Raw genomic sequence first — 21,207 nt, forward strand, 5'->3', positions numbered from 1 at the left:
CTATTTGGCTTGAGAGCCACAACTTTTCTTCCATTGTGTTAGCATTAGAGATGATTGCTCTATCTGCCTTCCTACCTATTTAACATGGTTCAATATCGACGTTAAATCATATAGGGGAGATTTTGTGGGATTCCATTGGTAAGGACCTTGGAGGTGGATAAACAATTGCCCATAAGTAGCTATTGGTTTGGTCTAAAAGGAAGGACCTGAGTTATTTCAGGGTGTGACCTTCCAACCCTGCACGTTCTTAGAGGCTGGACTAGAGAGTTTAGTGATCAGCAGTAACAAATGTCAGAGAGGTCCAACAGGATGACCATGGATGATCTTCCCTTATCTATGGCCCAAAGAATGTCATTAATAGAGCAACAAGTGATGTGTCTGTATTGTGGCCTGGTCTGAAGCCTGACTGAGATGGATCCAGGATTCTGGCAATTGATAGGACCCACTGGAGACTGTGTTTTGCTAGTTTCTTAATTAGTTTGCTTAGAAAAGGAGGCTAGACACTGGCCATAGCTGCAAGGTCTTGAGTGTTGAGCAATGTTTTTTTGGTTCTGGTTAGACTATTGCCCTTCTTAGGTTGCATGGTAGATTTCTCTTATTAAATGAAGTATTGGCAATCTCAGTTAGGAATGCTCTGTGGTATTCCATACAAACCTACCATATAGCAACAGCAGTTGTCCTTGTCACAGATGGTGACCCTGCTTGCACTCAGTGATTCAATGACTATTGTTTGTGTGTATAGGTTGGTGTCTTAGAATGAAGATGTTATGTTTCTGATCTTGTTCTCAGCTTGCTCCTGGTGGCTTATACAGCCATTCCAGATATGGGTGATCTTCTCTGGGAAATAAGATGAAAATTCCTGGGGGCAGGAGGTGCTATATTCTAGAGATGATGGGGGCAGTGATCTACAAGCAGAAGAGGAAGCTGCCTATATGTGGAGTTCCTCTTTTCTGAATAGAACTGGGAAGAACTGTCACCCTCTGTGATGCTATCTTTCTCTATGCTCCCAGATATTTATGCGGAAATCCACATGGGAGATAGTACAGCCCAAGGTCACATCACCTCCTTCTGCGTTGCCTCCACAGCCGCCACTGCATAGCTGCAGAGGGATCTAGCCAATAAAATAACAGCTCCTGCAGGAGCTATCCAGTCTCAGATATAGAAGAGGCAATATCCTGCTGCCCCAAATGGAACTAGCTCCATTTGGAAGTTCAACAGGACTTGGTAGTGATATACAACTTCATTACTTATAACACAGTTACATGGTGTTTTAAGATAATTTAGCCATGAAAGCTAATGATTTCTGAAAAGACCCATGACCAGAATACCACTCTAATCATGCCCAGAAACATAAGTCTGAAAATTGCATCAACTCACATTTTTGTCATCCATTCAATTTTTCTCCTTTTTCTTCTCTGGTCAATGTCTTGTTTCCTCTTCAGCTTAGAGTAATGGAATTCCTTTTCCTTTGTGTTGTCCTCAGCAGTTACAGGATCTATGGTCCTCCAAAACTACTGGCAAATGTGATGTATTGTTTGGACTAGTTTCACAAAAACACCATTACTGATTTTCTTCCCCACTACACCCCTGGCCATGTCTTCTCATTTATAAACCCCATGATTGGTCCTTTACATTGAGAATAATTAAAGACTTACCACTTGCCTGTTTTGATTATCTGTTCAGCATAAGATACATTATCTTATCGGTAACTTGAGAGACACAAGGTTAAACATGCAAGGAGTATACTTTCTCTTCCAAACATTAATTCAATGGTAATTGTGCCTTGCCTTAGTAAATTTTTGCATAAAAAGAGTGCTGATTCTTTAATTGCTGATAATCTGTTTAATATAGTGGAGAGAAAAATCTCATGGATAACATACTGAGAAGTAATATAATAATCACACAAATAATGGCCAAACACAGATTAGGTTTCTCTGAGAAGCTCCAGAACTATTACTCGGAGGCTACCACCAGACAGGCTTAAAGGAATAGGCATAGGGATAGATGTAATAGGGAAGAGGGCGGAAGTAAGCAGCATGGTTTTATGCCTAGAATAAGAGAACGTGAGTCAGAAGTTTGATTCCTATTCCCTACACCACCACTGACTCTCTGTGACCTATGCAAGTCACTTAACTTCTTTGCCCCTCAGTTTCCTCATTTGTAAAATACAGATAGTAACATTTGCCCACTTTTGTAAAGTACTTGGAGATCTTTGGGTGAAAGGTGTCGCTATGTATATGCAAAGTCTTATTATTATGGAAGGAAAAGGTTACCTATATTTCCGTAACTGTTGTTCTTCAAGATGTGTTGCATATGTCCTTTCCACTGTAGGTGTGTGCACACCTCGTGCACAAATGTTGGAAATTTTTTCCCCCCCAGCAGTACCTATTGGGGTGGCTCAGATGCCCTCCTGTTGCTGTGCATGACTGCACGCTGATGTAAGAGGATGGAGCTGCTCCTGACCTCCCTCGGTTCCTTCATACTGGATGTACTCTGATATAGAGGGGAAGGTGGATGGCTCATGGAATAGACATGTGCCACACAGCTCAAAGAACAACTGTTATAGAAAGGTAGGTAACCGTTTCTTCTTCGAGTGACTGCACATGTCAATTCCACCTGTATTGCTTGGTAAAGATCTGCTCAGCTGATCTGCCAGTGTGTTCTGCTTACCTGGAAGGGAAACAGTTTTGAGGTGAATCGAGTTGGTTATACAGAAGACCCAGAGGGGAACTGCCTCCTTGCAGAGCTGGGTTGACCATGCCCTTCCTTGATTGTTTATATAAAATATAGTCACTGAATTGTCTGTCATATTATACATACCTTCCCCCCATATGTAGGGGAGGAAGGTTGAGCAGGATAGACGTACTGCTTTTAACTCCCTGACATTTATGTGAGCCTCTAGGTCCTGAGATGACCAGAGTCCTTGAGTCTTCAGGGATCCAATATGAGCCCCCAAACCTAGGGATGATGCGTGCGTGACTAGAGTGAGTGTTGGCAGTGTGGGAAGGAAGGGAATGCCCACACAAACTTTTAGAGGGTCTGTCCACCAATCCAGAGACAACAGGACTAGCTCTGGCACTTGACCCACCTTATCCAAGTGGTGACAATTTGGGGCAAATAATGATGCTAGCTATGTCTGTAGTATCCTGAGTCGCAGTCTGGTGTACTGCACTACATAGATACATGCTGCCATGTGACCTAACAGGCTGAGGAACCTGCATGCTGTTGTGAGTGGTAAGCTTTCATTTGAAGTAATAGGTTCTGAATGGTTTCAAACCTGATTTGTGGAGTCGAGGACTGCTCCAATGAATTCTATTGTCTGTACAGGCCTCAGTATTGATTTTATCTGCTCCCTAAGAGCTCCAGAGCACTGAATATGGATAGAGCAGTGGATATGCTGGAGAGGACCTGAGATTCTGATTGACCTCTGATCAACCAATCATCCAGATATGAGAACATATGGACACCTAATTTTTGAAGATGACCTGCTACCATTGTCATGCACTTTGTGAATACCTGAGGAGCAGCTGCCAGGCGGAACAGACATACTGTGAACTGATATTGTCAACCATTCACCCCAAACCTGAGAAACTTTCTATGGTTGGGACATATTGTGCTATGGAAGTAAGGATCCCTCAAGTCGAGGGCATCATACCAGTCTCCTTATTCCAGGGAAAGGATAATTGTCACTGGGGTAACCAGGCGGAATTTTATTTTCTTCTGCAATTTGTTCAACTCTCTTACATCTAAGATGAACCTGAGGCCTCCTTTGACTTGGGGATCAGGGAATAATGGGAATAAAAGCCTTGTCCTCTGAGGTCCAACAGTACTTCCTCTATGGCCCTGTCTGAAGAAGAGATTGAACCTCCCACTGAAGGGCAATCTTGCGAGAGTGGTCCCTGAAGAGGGATGGGATGGGGGTGGAGGGTTGAAGTAAATTGGATGGCATACCCTCAATCCACCATGCTTAAGACCCACTGGTCTAATGTTATATGGGTTCAAGCACTTAGGAAGTGGGAAAAGTGACTGGTAAATAAAAAAGGAGGAACAGACGGAAATGAGGAGACTGGTATACTGTCTTCAACAACCTCATCAAAATGCCTGCTTGGAAGAGGCGGCTGGACAGGATGAGCTAAAGGTGTGGAGAAGTGGAGTAAGTTAGAATAATAGGATTAGAGAAGACATCTGATGATGTCACATTGAATGATTCATGTCATTATGTAGTGTATTAGAAATTATTTAAATGTTGTAATGCTGTGTATCATATCCAAAAAAAAATTCTATTCATTAGTGCAGCCCTGTGGTTGCTCTAACTTGCAAGCTCAGACTCAGGACAGGGAAGACAGAAAGGTGGCTTAGACCTGCCTTTACCTCCACAAACCTTCAGATACCAAGTAATCCAGCCCTAAATCATCTCATGATTGATACCTGAAATGGAGTTTTCTTTTCATAGTCATTCTTGGGGTCCAAATAATTCCCTGAATAACTAATTAAATTCTGTAATTACTCTGTGTTATGTTTGTACAAACCTTTCACCTTTAAAAATATTACCAATTATTTCCAAAAGAATTTAACAAGACATAATTTTAACATAACATAATTTCAATATGTTTTATATTTCAAGCTATACATTGTATTAGAGAAAAGTACATTGACTCCTCTCACAGATTTTTAATCCAAACAAAATTATACCTTAATATGGAGAAGTATGAAATTGTATTTTAATATTTAAGTATTATATTGTACTTTAATAAACAGGTTTATTTCATACCCAGCACAAGATCTTATAGTACGGTACTTATGGTAATTCAATCATATTCTATTTATTATGTTGTTCAGTGACCTGGTGATGAGGAACATGTTATAAATAAATGATGATGATAGTATTATAACATCTCACAGGAACTGACTATTGCCATAGGTCATTATTTCAAATGGAAATAAAGATCCCATACATTATGAAGTGATCCATATAGTGAGTGAAATTAAATCTCTATAATGTGTAGGTTATGTAAGAAAAAGAAGTTAACATTTTAAAGAAAAAATTTAAATGCTATTCTTTGCTTACTCTGATAGAAAGAAGTCTCCAACCATTATTCTCCACACGCTTGTACCAGCCATTGCGGTCATCTTTCCAAATCTTTCCATGAACAGCCTCTGGCAGCAGCTGTTTGTATGCTGGCTTTGTATAATCTTTAGGGCTATTAGCACACATATCCACGATGGGTCTATGAGTGAATATTTTGTAATATATACTTGGAGGATATTTAGTCTGTAAAGAAACATCACACTTGAAAGTGAGAGATCCAGTTAGTGACAGTGTCTGTTATAAAGAAAAAGAAAAGGAGTACTTGTGGCACCTTAGAGACTAACCAATTTATCTGAGCATAAGCTTTCGTGAGCTACAGCTCACTTCATCGGATGCGCTGTAGCTCACGAAAGCTTATGCTCAAATAAATTGGTTAGTCTCTAAAGTGCCACAAGTACTCCTTTTCTTTTTGCGAATACAGACTAACACGGCTGTTACTCTGAAACCTGTTATAAACAAATGTTCCTACTTTTTAAAAAATGGTCAGATTAATACCTTGTCTAACCCTGTTGACATAAATGGGTTTACAAAAGCCGTGAAACTGTTCCTTTACCCATTTCAAAATAGCTTAACACCATACAGGATAGGCTGAAATTAGATTTGATTGGCTGATTACAATTCTGAGTGAAATTAAAGATCCAGTCCTCAACTCAGTAAAATCAGTGGGAGTTTTTTCATTGACTCTAAGTGAGTGCAAGGTCTTTGGTGTGTTGTCACAAGCATACACAACATTTATGGGCATTTATTGTTTCTCTTATAATGTTTATTTTTCTGAACTGAATGAGGGAAGTTTATTGGGAAGAGAAAAAATATTTTTAAATGAAAAGTTAAGCGTGCACAGTAGCTATAACAGGGACTGTGAATCTGTATTTGTGGGTTTTACTTCCAGATACACTGCAAACTCTTTGTGTGAATTTAGTAAGTCATATAACCTTTCTTTTAATCAGTTTTCCTGTCTGTAAAATAGAGATGATAATTTACCTCTCTCTCAGATGCCTATTCTGAGGATTAGTTAGTCTGAAAAGCAATTTGGTAACCTCAGATAAAAGGTGCTAGGTACATGCAAATTAATACTTTTACGTAATGGACCTTACTGATGATCTAAAGATGAGAAAATACATTAATAAATTAGATTATAACCTGTAATAATTTCTGCAGTGAAACTAATTTTGCTGCATGGATGGCTAAATAGATTTTAAAGAACTGAGAGGGTTTTTTTGTTGGTTTGGTTTCAAGCAACCCACTCTCTCAGTCAGAGGTGCTGTAATTTCATTGACAAGTCCTGGTCCATCTGGTATGTTCTCAGTTGAAGTATATAGATTAGCAGCCTTGTTTCCATAGTCTAAATCTCTTAGTAGTAAATAGATGAGAAAGGGAAAAATTCTGTCTAACCCATGATTTTTCTTCCTAGAACTCCTGAATGCCCATTGTGAAGACTGACATGGAGGGGATGGAGAAAGACTGACAACCTGTGAGGGAGTTAAAGAACTTTTAAAGAGGAGTAATAGGTAATTGAAGCATACATTCTCTCCCTGTGCTAATATTACTTTTTAGATGGAAAATGTTATGATGCAAGATAATCGTGTATGTGTCTCTAGCATGAGAGATGGAAACCTAGAAATATAAGGTCATGTTGGACTGTCTTGTAAATATATTGCAAATACTACAGCTTAAAATGTTAGGACAGTTCTGATTAAAATAACCATTTTTCAAATTTATATTTTGTCATGGGGCCAATGTTTGGTAAGTAAAGAAAAGAATATGTTGGCTCCATAATTCCAATCTAAAAACTTCATCCACCTCCATGTTTACTTTCACTGAACCAGATAATCCTGTAAGTAATAAATCAGCTCAGGACCTTGAGCTCTACATTGTGCCTTCCACCAGAGAGCAAACTGTTTTATTAATATCATATGTCATCAAGGTGAGGTTTACTAATGTTGTATTATTCATAAGTTGGTATTAGCCAGGGAAGAGTAGGTCAGGAGCAGAAACCAAATAATTACAGGGTAGAAGTCTGCCAAATACAGTTTACTAGAAATTGTTAGCCAGACAGCAGGGAAGAATGTAAGCAATAAATCACAAAAAGAAAAGGAGTACTTGTGGCACCTTAGAGACTAACCAATTTATTTGAGCATAAGCTTTCGTGAGCTACAGCTCACTTCACTACTCTAAAACCTAGCAATAAATCAGCTTCTCTCCAGCTATTTCAAGTGCTGTAGCAATAGATTTACAATCCTGTATTAGATATTTTGAAAGCAGGAGACTCTTACACAGGGCTTGTGCTATTCCAGAGTGACTGTTCAGCTGTATAATACCAATAGGCAAATACTTAAGGCAAAAATCTAAGCAGACTCTTGGGTCAAAATTTTCAATTAAGTCACTTAAATAAAGTCTTGGGGTGAAATTCTGGTTCCATTGAAACCACTGGAAAAACTCCCCTTGACATCAATAAGGCCAGGACTGCGCCTCCATAGCAGTGAGAGCACCCACAAATCCAACTGAAAATTCAGATCATTTAGTCAGGTGCTTAAGAATGGATTTAGGAGGCCAATTTCAGGAACCCTGGTTAAAAAATACTAACCTTGCTAGTTTGTTAGAATACAATTAATATAAGTCCATTAAGTTGTGATTACCTAGATATAGAATGAATGTCAATATTTCAATATTCTTTAAAACGCTACTTACACCACCTAGTCTGAATCGGATATAAACACCTGCTGCAGCATCTAGTAACTCTGCCTGCAAGAAGAAAAAGACATTAATCCACGAAGCTTCCATAGTCCTGAGAAATCAAGACAGAAAGATACAGTAATGGACAGTTAAATAACTTAGTTTGTCATACATAAAGATGTGTTTAGATTCTTCTCTGACATAAGTCCAATATCATATTAATAGGGATGCACACAATATAAATAGGTTGATATTTTATTCTTATGGAAGTGCCATGTTTTCTAGATGAAAAAGACTTTCATCTATAAATTGAAGTATGTAAAAAGTTTAAAAGGCAGAATAATGGGCCTCATTCTGCTCTCTGCAGTATGGTGTGGACATCATACTGTGGCATGCAAGAAGCAAACAAGTGAAGGTGGGAGAGCAATGGCTTTCATTAAATTTTCTCCATATGTACTTAAGATATCCATCACTATGCATCTGAGGACAAGAAACAATAAGTAGGGTTCACAGAGTGATGTCTATAATTGACTCTCTTCCTCGCTTCTTCATTATATTACTGTTTAATTGTTTTTTTAGGGTGAGGGAGGAGATTTTCTCTTTCACTTTTGTTCTTGTTTTAGTATTTCTTCCAAGGAGGAATAAGGCATTTATATGGATAATGCGAATATTTGGAGTGACAACAATAAATATTTTTTTTAAAGTAAGCAAGAGTTCTGGAAGCGATAAAAAACTCTCAGACATCTGACCACAAGTCAGCCTCTAGCTATTGAGGGAGAGGAAGAAACTTTCCTGAGTGTTGGGTTTTTCTATAACTGCCTACTGCATGTTTTTTTGCAGATCCACTCAAGCATTAGATACTGGTCTAGATGGGCCACTGTTTTTATCCAGTCAGCATTTCATATGTGACTAATTCCTTGGGGCAATTTATTGCACAAAGGTTTTTGTAGAAAGATGATTTTTACAACATGCTCTGAAAATAATCAGGCTTGGCCTGAAACAATATGAGTCAGATTGGACCCGAAATGCCTTTTACCGTCTGTTAGCTATTAAATGGCCTCTCTATATGAAATGAGTTGGTGTCCTCAATTCCTAGAAAACAACTGACTTCTATGGGCTCAGCCTTCTCCTTTCCTTTTTCCCTCTAATTCTAGCTTGGATATGCTTTTACTTTTGTTATTTCCTGATACTTTCTTTTGTAACTACTATATATTTCTTTTCTTGCACATAGTTTCGGTTGTGTTCAATCCATAAAGTATCCTACATCAGTAAATCTTGGAATTCAAATGATGGAACAGTCAAAAACTGTATTTGATTTATAATGCTGTAATGATCCTTGTCTCCCAATACTATGCCCCAAATAAACGACAGTGAGACAACCTAAAATTAAAACACTAACACCCTGAACTATATTGTACAGTATGTGTGTAACATGTACACAGATATAGCAATGAAAATACATCAATAAATACAGCGCTTACCTCTCTAGGGTCAATGCATTTCATCAGAAGATGAGGGTCCCCAACTCCTCTAAAGCCTATCAGTTCTTTGTAGTATCGAAAGACTCGGACATTCTGTAGAGAAGTATAAATATACCAAGAAAAACTATTGTCCCTGGAGTTTTTCCAGATTTTGAACATAGTTATGACACTATTCAGGGTTTCCCCATGCCAAATCACACAGAATTTAGGACAGTGTGGGGCACAATCCATCAAATGGCCTCACAGAGTTAAACTTGTGCCTGGTGTACTCATCCCAGCCCTTAAGAGTGAAGTTAATAGCATTACAGCACTGATGAATTCAGTCAAATGTGTGTAACAAAGTACATATTTGAAAAACTAAGTTTATATTGTTTATTTTGGTATTAAGTCAGAGTGAATTAAAAGTGAGAGAGCTTTCAGAGAAAGAAATGCATATAGATACAAATTAAAAGCACGGAATTGCTGCCATATACTAGGGGAAATTTTAAAGGAGAGCATCTAAATCTCCTAATTTACCATAGTTACCTTTGAAAAGATCTCTTTGGTAAGACTCCCAACGAGACCACCTTTTATTCCTCAGCTTTGGATTTAGGGGATTACCTTTACAATAACTTTTTAAAAGTCTGTCCATTTCTTTCTCTGTGAACTAGGTTATCACCGTGGTATCTAAGTGCCTTTTATACTTCCCATTTCTGTCCAGCTTCCTCCTTTGCTTCTCTTTACCATCATCCCATCATTAACAACTTATAACTGTTTAAATGGAAACTTTCCCCAGTAATACAGTAGTCACCCACCCTCCTGATGAGGGCTGTCCCTCTGTTCCTAAAGCTATTGTAATCAGTGCCTCACTGCATGCTATGCGCTACTGTAGACTGTGCAGAACACAGAATAAAAAGACCAAAACACCCCTGAAGGAAGCCCACACATTCCACCTATATTAATACACCACCGCCCTTTGGTAATGTGATGTGATTTTTTTTTCTTGTGGAAGCTATGGAATTCTACCTGCTTTTGACAATATAAAATTACATATAATTTGTAATATACTGTATATGCAAGCTTCTGTGGATCGTTAACTCTCTATTAAGTTTTATGGCCAGCATCAGCCCTATGTGTGGGGACAGCTGTACTGGAAGGGGGATTCACACCACTGGAGTTCCTGCTCCTGGCAAACTTTCCATCACCATTTTGGTTTATAGAGGAGAAAAATATCAAAATTGTTACTTAAGTGTTTAAGGATTAAAAAAATGATTAAACATAAAATAGTGCTTCACACTCACAATACATCTTTTCCAGCACCTCTGAATGACTCTTGCAGCATGGTTCTGTTTGTCTTCTTCCATTGGCATTTACAAATGCCTAAAACAATAAGGCTATTGTTCACAACTATTCAATATTGCCTCAGTTGCTATTTTCACGGCCTTTTTCTTTTATAACCAGTTTAAAGTAAGTATCTGGTAAAAAAACACTTTTAAAAAAATGTGTCTTTTAAAAGTGTTCTTGTAGCTGTGTTACCTGACCCACATTAGCTTTTAAGACTTGAATTAAGATGGAGAAAAAATAGGTTACTCATCAATAACTAGTTTCTCTAACTAAGTTATATCCCCTCTAGACCCGTAATCTTAGGTAGAAATTACAAAATTAAATAATTCATAGAATTTGGATAAGTAACTGTGAAATACAGATACAGACAAAAAACAATACCTGCTTTTCAAAGATGGCCATGCACAATTGCATTCAGCATGGGTGTACTGCTTGAAATCAAAGTGATTTAAATAACTGATTTTAATCATGATTTAAATCAGCAAGCAGGAAACCTGAAGAAAGGGTGATTATCATTGTTTGGATCTGCAACTAAATATGGCCTTTACACTAAATTTGGTGCTTCTTTTTGCTCACCAGGACAATATGCTATATTTATCTCCATTAATTTAAGCAATTATAGAGCTAAACATATATTTATACAGAGTCTTAATTTTTACATTTTTTATTATGTAGAAAATGGTGAATGATACATTTCTTATTTACTAGATGATATTTTTTTAACTTGTGATTTGTGGCAAGCTCTATTTGGATGGAAATTCAAATTATATTAAAAATGTGCTACATTTATCAAAATATGTTTTGCAATTAAAACTATCTAATTTATTAAATAATGGAATTATTAGCTGTAGATAGTGAATTGAACTGGTTGTTTCTTATCATCTTTAAGATTTTAGAACTAGTAGATTTTAGAACTAGTAGATCTCATTCTCTCATATGTAAGACTAAGATATCTTCACGGGTATTTATAGTAAAAGTCATGGACAGGTCACGGGCAATAAACAAAAATTCATGGCCCGTGACCTGTCCATGACTTTTACTATAAATACCCCGACTAAAACTTAGTAGCTCTTGGAGCCTGGAGCACCACTGCTCTGGGGAACCCTGGGATACCGCTGCTCTGGTGGCGGGGGCTGACTGCTCTCCGAGGCCCCCGGGGGCTGCTGCTCCGATGGCTTCCAGGGTGGCCCCTGGGACCGCTGCTGCTCTGGGACCACTGTTGCTCCGGCAGCCCCTGGGGCCAGCGGCATCAGCTGCTTCTTGGGCAGCCCTGAGGCTATTGGAGGGAGGGAGGCAGAGTGGGCAGGGAGCTGCCTTCGTGCTGTTGGCACATCTCTGCGCGCCTCCTGGGGGAAATGGGTTTCCGTGTGCCGCCCACAGCAGGGGCAGCGCGCAGAGCCTCCCCCCCGCCGCCAGGGTCACACAGAGATATGCCAGCAGCTGTCCACTTCTGGGATCAGTGTGGAGCCACTGGCCACGGCATGCAGGCAGCCTACCTGCCTGAGCCCTGCTGCACCACCGTCCGGGACTCAGGGGCAGTTTGTCAGATGAGATTTGTCCTGCATTTTGGGGGGCCCCTATTGGGGGCCCCATGCCACCACATGGTTTCTTTCATGGTAAATCTGCTCCTGGCCCAGAGTCTCTCTCTCCTACAGCCAGTTTCTCAGCTTTGACTGGTCCTGTAGTCAAAAATTCTCTTCTCCTTCCAAATGCCTGCCCCTATGTTTTCCTTCCTGCTTTACATTTTCTTTTTCTGTCTGACCCACCATAGGCGCTGAATTCCCCTGTTTCCCGTGGGTGCTCAACCCCCTCTCTGCCCCCACTCCATCCCTTCCATGAGGACCCACCCCGATTCCAACCCCTTCCCCAAACTCCCTGCCCCAACTCTGCACCCTCCCTGCCAATATTCCAACTCCTTCCCCAAATCCTCACCCCGGCTCTGCCTCTTTCCCTGAGCACGCTACATTCCCGCTCCTCCCACACCTCAAGGAGTGTGCTAAAGCACTGGGAGGGCGGGAAGCGCTGGGAGGTAGGCAGAGAAGCGTGGACACAGTGCGCTCAATGGGGGAGGAGGAGGTGGGCGGTGGGTGAGGGGAGCTTGGCTGCCGGTGGGTGCCCACTAAATTTTCCCTGTGGGTGCTCCAGCCTCGGAGCACCCACGGCATCGGCATCTACGTGACCTTCACATTGCTTTGGATGTAATATCAAAAAAGTATTCCTCACACTGCTTTGGATGTAATATCAGCCACTATAGCAGGAGAAACACAAAATCCTAAATGTGTATTTTGTCAGGTAATTTCAGGTGTCATGCATAGAGCAGGGCATAATGTGGATCTTGTCTTTGGTAATGTGTGGTGACAGCAGGGTGGAAATTACACCTTTTTCAGACAGTGTCATCATCAGGGCAGAATTCTCTATGCTCTGCAGCTGGTGACTCAATTTGTCTAATGGCTGGTAGGACATTATGATATTTTTTCCTGAACTATTTATATGATGATTCTTAAGCATCTTCTCTTTCTTCATGATCCTCATAGGTAAACTTGGTTTATTGATGACTGTCAGGAGTAGAAATGTATGGCCAACAGGTTAGAGTACTGTCAGCACAATTGCACTCAGTCCAATGATTATAATAAAGAGTTTTCAAAGTTGTATGGCATTGTGATGCTAAAGATGAAGAATGCAGAAGCAATGGTGGAAGACAAGAAAATTTGCTTCATCTTTAGCATCACCATGCTTTGAACTTTAGCATCACACCTTTGAAAGCTCTTTACTGTAATAAGTTGGACTGTGTAATTCTGCTGACAGTGCTCTCACTAGAGGAGTTGTAGCCAGTTTAACTTCCTGAGGTTTTAGAGGTTATGGGAGAACGTGTCTAATTGCATCATGTCAGTTGGACCTATATACCTAAAAGAATAGAACAAAAGAAGTAATAAGTAAAGTACCAGCTTCCCTCAAATGAGTGCTCTGATGGTTCTTTCATGTGGGGTTCTGTAAAGCTCTACCTTGATGCCTCTTTTTTCAAGGTTGGTGTAAGATATCACTGTGGGGAACTATGAGATGACTTGGGCTGCAGTGCTGTCAGTGTAAGGATGAAATTCAGCTCACTTTTGTAATTTCAGCTAACTCAGGTGATGCAATGTGGGTGCTTTGTCAGTGCCTGATCCTGGCTGGAATATGCATGGCAGCAATTTAACTGAAAGTCAGTCTGAACAAAATAGAGGTGATTCTAATAGACTTGGGAAGAAGCTTGAAGGGATGGCCAAGTGATTCTTGCCCTCATGATCAAGGACGTGTCTCATCCTCTGCCCTAAAGGCTCACAATTTAGGACTGATTTTAGGACCTCATCTGCTCTTGGATTCTAGGTGCTATTAGGGGCCAAGGCCAAAATCCACAAAGGGACTTTGGCATTGCAACACCTAACTTTTAAGCACCTAGCCATCCAGTGGATGCCAGAGACTCTGACTTAAGTGCATAGGCTCCTTATAAAATGCATGGGCAGAGATAAGCACCTAACAATGGGATCCACAAAGCCAGCACACTAGACAAGGAGCTGCCTAAGCTAATGAATAGCTAATGAATAATGAATAGATGCTGAGGAGAGGTGTGTGTTCTAAGCCCCGACTCTCTCCTGGAGTTACGTGCCAAACAGTCCAGGCTGGATCCCATTTGGGATCCATAGCCACGAACCCTCTCCCATGACAGACACCAAAGCTATCTCTTGCCAGAACAGCAGTGGAAAACCCAATTCCATGGAAAATGGCCATGTGGTGATGAGTGAAGGAGAAAGACTCCCTTATAACTTTTAATTCAGTGGTTGGGGAACTCACCCAGGATGTGGGAGACCTTGGTTCAATTCCCTCCTCCAGCTGCAAAGAAGGGATTTGAAGATGGTTTTCTCACCTCTGAGGTGAGTACCATAACCACTGGGCTCTGGGATATTCTGAAGTGGGTTTCTCTCTAAGGTGTTCCACTGGATAAAAATAATTAAATATGCACTTAGCCAGAAAGAGAGCAAAAATGACTATAGTCCAGTGGTTAAGGCACTCATCTGTGAGGTGGGAAACCTTCATTCAGATCCCTTCTTATCAGTCAGAGGGGCCTGAACCACGATTTCCCACATCCTGTGTAAGTACCCTATCCATTAGACTAAAGGTTATAATGGAGGATATGCTTTCTCCTTCCCCCACCCCCTTTTTATGTGGGATCAGGCATGCTCTGTGACTGCCTGACAGATTGGGCCCTGCAGCTGAGATACATGAGGGAATTGCAGTGGAGTTTAGGCATGAGACAGGGCCTGGGCACCTACACTGAGCGAGAAAGTTGCAGCGCTGTAAAGTGGCAGTGTAGATAAGGCCTTAGGACCATGCAATAGGGAAAGCAAACACAATGCTTAAATGCAAATTCCAATTGACATTACCAGGTCAATTTATCTTATCTCAACCTAATTATACAGATCAAAACTTATGTCCGTCAGTAAAAGGAAGTGCTTCCTCTGGAAAAGTTGATTTGGTGCAATAATAATCTGTCATCAAATGACAAAAATAAAAGACCAAGCAAAGAGCACTCTCACAAACGGTGCTGAATAACTCCTGGACCATACTGATTGCCTTCAACTCATTGATTTCAGTGGAATTGAAGGTATGCAACACCTCGAAGAACTGGCATCAAAACATTTAATATCTTTTAAAGTGAGGAATTTCAGTACATCTTTGAAGTTTAATTTCAGGGATGTCTTTAAATTTTGTAGTACTGTATATTTTGGGTGTAATTTCCCCTAAGACACTATTGCATTTTGATTTACAATGCATTTGAAAAGATCCATTCTGATTTTTCAACACAAGTCATGCAAGTCAGTAAAATACATGCCAAGTTCTGCAAGCATAAATTTGGATTTGAAAGTGATAATCTTTCATGGATTATAAAGTGTACAGAGCTTAAATTTACAAAATATAAGGATATTGCCTCCAATCTCTAAGAAATAAAAATCTGGCTTCTAAATTGTTGCTAGAGTTCTCATTAGCCAAACTGCATGAGCATCTTCCCTGAGTTTAAACTAGATTCCATTTCTACACCTGTCATACTCTGTATCATGCTGAACTACTCACTTTATTCTACATTTTTAAATGCTGACTTTACAGTGATTACAGTTAGTTTGCATGTTTCCATTAAAGCAGCTGTGTTCTTCTGGCCATAAAAAGGTTGAATAATACAAATAGCCTTTGAAGGTGTTGTACATCTGTGCAATCCATGTTACCATAGATTTTGTCTTTGAGGAGGAGGTACAGAGCAACCGAGCTAAAAAGCTCTCTGCTTTAGTTCTTAGCTAAAAGTGGGTGGGACGCAACAGCAGAAATAGCAGCCTTATTCCCCACAGAAAATTACCATGTTTGACAGGAAACTGTACGGGCGATTTTAATAACTTTGAGATCATTGTTTCTCGCATTTTTAAAAAATGATTAGGGGTATGGAACAGCTTCCAAACGAGGAGTGATTAATAAGACTGGGACTTTTCAGCTTGGAAAAGAGAAGACTAAGGGGCGGATATGATTGAGGTCTAGAAAACCATGACTGGTGTGGAGAAAGTAAATAAGGAAGTGTTATTTATTCCTTCTCAAAATACAAGAACCAGGGGTCACCCAATGAAATTAATAGGCAGCAGGTTTAAAACAAACAAAAGGAAATATTTCTTCACACAACACACAGTCTGTGGAACTCTGTGCCAGAGGATGTTGTGAAGGCCAAGACTATAACAGGGTTAAAAAAAACAACAACTAGATAAGTTCATGGAGGATAGGTGGAGCAATGATTATTGGCCAGGATGGGCAGGGATGGTGTCCCTAGCCTCTGTTTGCCAGAAGCTGGGAATGGGCGACGTGATCCATCCCCTGTGATGATTATCTATTCTGTTCATGCCCTCTGGGGCACCTGGCACTGGCCACAGTCGGAAGACAGGACACTGGGCTAGATGGACCTTTGGTCTGACCCAGTATGGCCGTTCTTATGTTCTTATGTTTTCTTTACAATAATTTGGGGGAATTTTGAAAACTAAATGTGTGCATTATCCAAATTTGTTTCCCTCCAACACATATGCACATTTTTATTTAAACAGGAAAAGAGCCTTTGAAGCAGTTGTCTTTGGGGGCTGGGGACTAAAAAAACCCGGCAATTGATGGCTTTAGAAAAAAGAATAAAGGCACCTAAATAAAAGTGGCCCCGGAGTTAGCGGGACGCCTTGCGGCGTCTGGAGCTGAGGAGAGGAGCCAGGAAATGAGTGGAAAGGAAACAGGGAAACCCTGGGAGCAGGAGGGGCCCCGGAGCGGGCGGGGGTCGGGACCAGGAAGTGATTTTCCCCGCTCCCGTCCTGGGTGAACTGCTCGCGACAGGCGGGGGTGGGGGGAAGCCCTGCGCGCCCAGCCTCCCCCCCCCCCCCCCCCCCGCGCACCTCACCGGGTACCGGGCCCCGCAGCGCCAGGTCGGCTCGGCTGGTGGCGGCTGCGCCTCCCGTTGCTATAGTAACCCACAGCCTAGGGGAGGGGACTGAGGGGGCGGGGCTTATAGGTGAGAGGAGGGAGGGGAGGAAGGTCCAGAGCAGGGGAAGTGTCTGGGGGCTAAGGGCGGGAGGGTGTCCGGGGGAGGAGTCTCCTGACTGGGGAGGGGACCGGGACCGGGGAGGTGTCTCCCGGCTCGGGGGGGTCTGTGAGAGGTGTCTCCGGACCGGGGGGTGTCCGGGGGAGGTGTCTCCGGGCCGGGGGCTGGGGGTGTCAGGGGAGGTGTCTCCCGGCTGGGGGGTGTGTGTCCGGGGGAGGTGTCTCCCGGCTGGGGGCTGAGGGCGGGGTCCGAGGGAGGTGTCTCTTGGCTGGGGGCTGAAGGGGGGGGGTCCGGGAGAGGTGTCTCCCGGCTGAGGAGGGTCCGGGGAGGTGTCTCCCGGCTGGGAGCTGGGGGGTGGGGGGTGTCTGGGAGAGGTGTCTCTTGGCTGGGGGCTGAAGGGGGGTGTCCGGGGGAGGTGTCTCCCTGCGGGGGGCTGAGGGCGGGGTCCGAGGGAGGTGTCTCCCGGCTGGGGGCTGAGGGGGGGTATCCGGGGAAGGTGTCTCCCAGCTGGGGGGGGGGTGTCCGGGGGAGGTGTCTCTTGGCTGGGGGCTGAGGGGGGTGTCCGGGGAAGGTGTCTCCCGGTTGGGGGTTGGGGGTGTCCGGGGGAGGTGTCTCTTGGCTGGGGGCTGAGGGGGGGGGTCCGGGAAAGGTGTCTCCCGGTTGGGAGCTGGGGGGTGGGGGGGTCCGGGGGAGGTGTCTCTTGGCTGGGGGCTGAGGGGGGGGTCCGGGGGAGGTGTCTCCCGGCTGAGGAGGGTCCAGGGAGGTGTCTCCTGGCTGGAGGGTGGGGAGGGGAGGGTCTGAGGGAGGTGTCTTCGGCTGGGGACTGAGGAGGGGGAGATCCAGGGGAGTCCAGAAGTTTCCTTCTGGCTGGGGTGCAGAATGGGAGCCAAGGGCTCTGGGGAACTGAGGAAGATGAGATCTTTCCAGGGTTGGGACTGCTGTTCCAGGTCAAGACAGGAGCAGAGCTGACCCCATTTTCCCTCAGAGGGAAGTGTTTCACCAGCCCCAAAGGAGGCTCACCTCGCTCCTGCCCTCCACAAATGAGGGCCCCCTTCTGTAAGGAGCTAGATGCCCTCAGCACATTGAGATGTGTGGGCATTGTGCACCTGTCAGGATTGGACCACAGATTGTACTGTTTACCCCCGATTTAAAATACTATAGGAAAGGAACAGGGATGGGGGAGTGACAGGGCAGATACAGACTCTATTATCTGGAATATAATGGTGCCACTGGCAGAGAAGACATTTCTTAGCCACCTGGAATACAAAGATGACTAACTAATGTGATATATGCCATCATGTGCCAGCAATGCCACTCTGCCATGTACATTGGTCAAACTGGACAGTCTCTACGTAAAAGAATAAATGGACACAAATCACATGTCAAGAATTATAACATTCATAAACCAGTCGGAGAACACTTCAATCTCTCTGGTCACGCAATCACAGACATGAAGGTCGCTATCTTACAACAAAAAAACTTCAAATCCAGACTCCAGCGAGAAACTGCTGAATTGGAATTCATTTGCAAATTGGATACTATTAATTTAGGCTTAAATAGAGACTGGGAGTGGCTAAGTCATTATGCAAGGTAGTCTATTTCCCCTTGTTTTTTCCTACCCCCCGCCCCGAGACGTTCTGGTTAAACTTGGATTTATGCTGGAAATGGCCCACCTTGATTATCATACACATTGTAAGGAGAATGGTCAGTTTGGATGAGCTATTGCCAGCAGGAGAGTGAGTTTGGGGGGGGAGGTGAGAAAACCTGGATTTGTGCTGGAAATGGCCCACCTTGATTATCATGCACATTGTAGGGAGAGTGGTCACTTTGGATAAGCTATTACCAGCAGGAGAGTGAGTTTGTGTGTGTGTGTTTTTTTTGGGGGGGTGGTGAGAAAACCTGGATTTGTACTGGAAATGGCCCACCTTGATTTTCATACACATTGTAAGGAGAGTGGTCACTTTGGATAAGCTATTACCAGCAGGAGAGTGAGTTTGTGTGTGTGGTTTTTGGAGGGGGGGGGGTGAGAAAACCTGGATTTGTGCTGGAAATGGCCCACCTTGATTATCATACACATTGTAAAAAGAGTGGTCACTTTGGATGGGCTATTACCAGCAGGAGAGTGAGTTGGGGGGGGGGCGGAGGGTGAGAAAACCTGGATTTGTGCTGGAAATGGCCCAACTTGATGATCACTTTAGATAAGCTATTACCAGCAGGAGAGTGGGGTGGGAGGAGGTATTGTTTCATGGTCCCTGTGTATATAATGTCTTCTGCAGTTTCCACAGTATGCATCCGATGAAGTGAGCTGTAGCTCACGAAAGCTCATGCTCAAATAAATTGGTTAGTCTCTAAGGTGCCACAAGTATTCCTTTTCTTTTTGCGAATACAGACTAAAACGGCTGTTACTCTGAAACCTGTCAATATATATTTTGTGCATGTAGGAGAGGAAAGGTAGACCACTAGATGGAACACTAGCATAGGACTTTGGAGACCAAGATTTGATTCCCTGCTCTGCCACAGATATCATTTGTAACCTTGGGTAAGTTGTCTTCCTGATCCTCAGTTCTTTGTAAAAAGGGAGTTAATAGAACTTTCTAGGGGTGCTGTGAGTATAAATATATTAAAAAATTATGAGGTGTGTGATGTTGCACTCCATATGATTTTATGAAAATATGCTAATGAGTGTGAATATAATGTAACTGGAATGTGCTTCATGCAAAAGGTCTCTTGTAAGGTATCATTAGAAAGCTTATAATCTACTGTGTGTGGTCATCCTATTTGTATAAATGTATCGTTCTTGCATCTGAAACTAGAAATATGAAATCTAACTGTGAGGACCTATTATAATTATGCAAAGTGTGGGCCATTAATGGTGGTTTGGAATCTTGATGGCTCCCATCAACTAGGACAACTGACTGTAGATGGCTCTGTTCACTTGCAAGCCTTCCTGTGAGTCAGGCCAGGAAGAATGAAGGCTTGGGGTCTCACAGGTCATGTGACCATGTCACCTGGTACTGGAATCCATCTTAAACCTGGGGACCCAAAGAGACAAAAGATTTCCACCTTGTGCCAAAGCTATATAAGGGGGTGGAACAGAACAAAGGGGGCTGCAGTCATGAGAAATCCCCTAGCTAATACCTGAGCCAGAACAAGGACTGTACCAGGGGAAAGGACTGGACAAACTAGAAAGGAGTCTAGTCTGTCAAAGTAGCTTATTGGAACATCTGAGGGTGAGCTTTACCTGCATTTAGTTTCTTACTGTATTAGGCTTAGACTTGCGTGTTTTTGTTTTGTTTTGCTTGGTAATTTACTTTATTCTGTCTGTTATTACTTGGATTTTTATATTTAATAAAATAACTTTTTACTAATTAATAAACCCAGAGTATTTATTAATACTGGGGGAAGGGGAACAGCTGTGCATATCTCTCTATCAGCGTTATAGAGGGTGAACAATTTATGAGTTTACCTTGTATAAGCTTTATATAGGGTAAAACAGATTTATTTGTGGTTTGGACCCCATTGGGAGCTGGGTATCTGAGTGCTGGAGACAGGAGCACTTAAACTGTTTTCAGTTAAGCCTGCAGCTTGTGGGGGACGTGGTTCAGGCTTGGATCTGTGTTTGCAGCAGGCAAGCATGTCTGGCTCAAACAAGGCAAGGTACTGAAGTCCTAAACTGGCAGGGGAAACAGTCTCAGAGGTAGTCTAGTGTCGCAGAAAAACACAGTTCTCACTCTCAGGTTGGGTGCAGCAAGTCAGATACACTTTATTATCTCAAGCAATTGCACAGAGGGAGAGAGTGCACTGGGACACAGGGTTTCCCCCACCTAGGCAGGTCTCTCTAAAGATAAACAATTAGAGCAAGCATTTATACCTTTATTACAGACAATCAGCAACAGCTGCATATTGTTTATACATATTCCTTCATTAGATCTTATTTTTCTCACCAATTTCTCTTATAGTCTACATTCTATTCTTATCTAATACAAGGTCACAACAGCCTCTTTCACAGTTCTTTTCCCACTCGCTTTGCACTATCCCTGCTTCTACAAATC

The 21,207-nt window shown here is 42.4% G+C and overlaps 1 protein-coding gene across 3 annotated transcripts in view; it reads right to left on the bottom strand.

Annotated features, from left to right (window-relative positions):
- C1H11orf65 (chromosome 1 C11orf65 homolog) overlaps positions 1 to 17,098 on the bottom strand; it is a 29,598-nt gene extending 12,500 nt beyond the window's left edge. Inside the window, exons 1-6 of one of the 3 annotated variants that reach the window (XM_074957591.1) lie at positions 17,015 to 17,078; positions 10,524 to 10,602; positions 9,244 to 9,336; positions 7,778 to 7,831; positions 5,069 to 5,272; positions 1,378 to 1,511 (exon numbers count right to left, since the gene is read on the bottom strand). In XM_074957591.1, the coding sequence (XP_074813692.1) occupies positions 1,378 to 1,511; positions 5,069 to 5,272; positions 7,778 to 7,831; positions 9,244 to 9,336; positions 10,524 to 10,592 (554 nt within the window). In that variant the 5' untranslated portion in view covers positions 10,593 to 10,602; positions 17,015 to 17,078. Of the gene's footprint in view, positions 1 to 1,377; positions 1,512 to 5,068; positions 5,273 to 7,777; positions 7,832 to 9,243; positions 9,337 to 10,523; positions 10,603 to 17,009 lie in introns of all 3 variants that reach the window. The other 2 variants (XM_074957581.1, XM_074957601.1) reach the window with 2 other exon arrangements.
- Between the last annotated feature and the right edge of the window lie 4,109 nt (positions 17,099 to 21,207).

This window comes from Natator depressus, chromosome 1, assembly GCF_965152275.1.
Source record: "Natator depressus isolate rNatDep1 chromosome 1, rNatDep2.hap1, whole genome shotgun sequence".
NCBI lineage: Eukaryota > Metazoa > Chordata > Testudines > Cheloniidae > Natator > Natator depressus.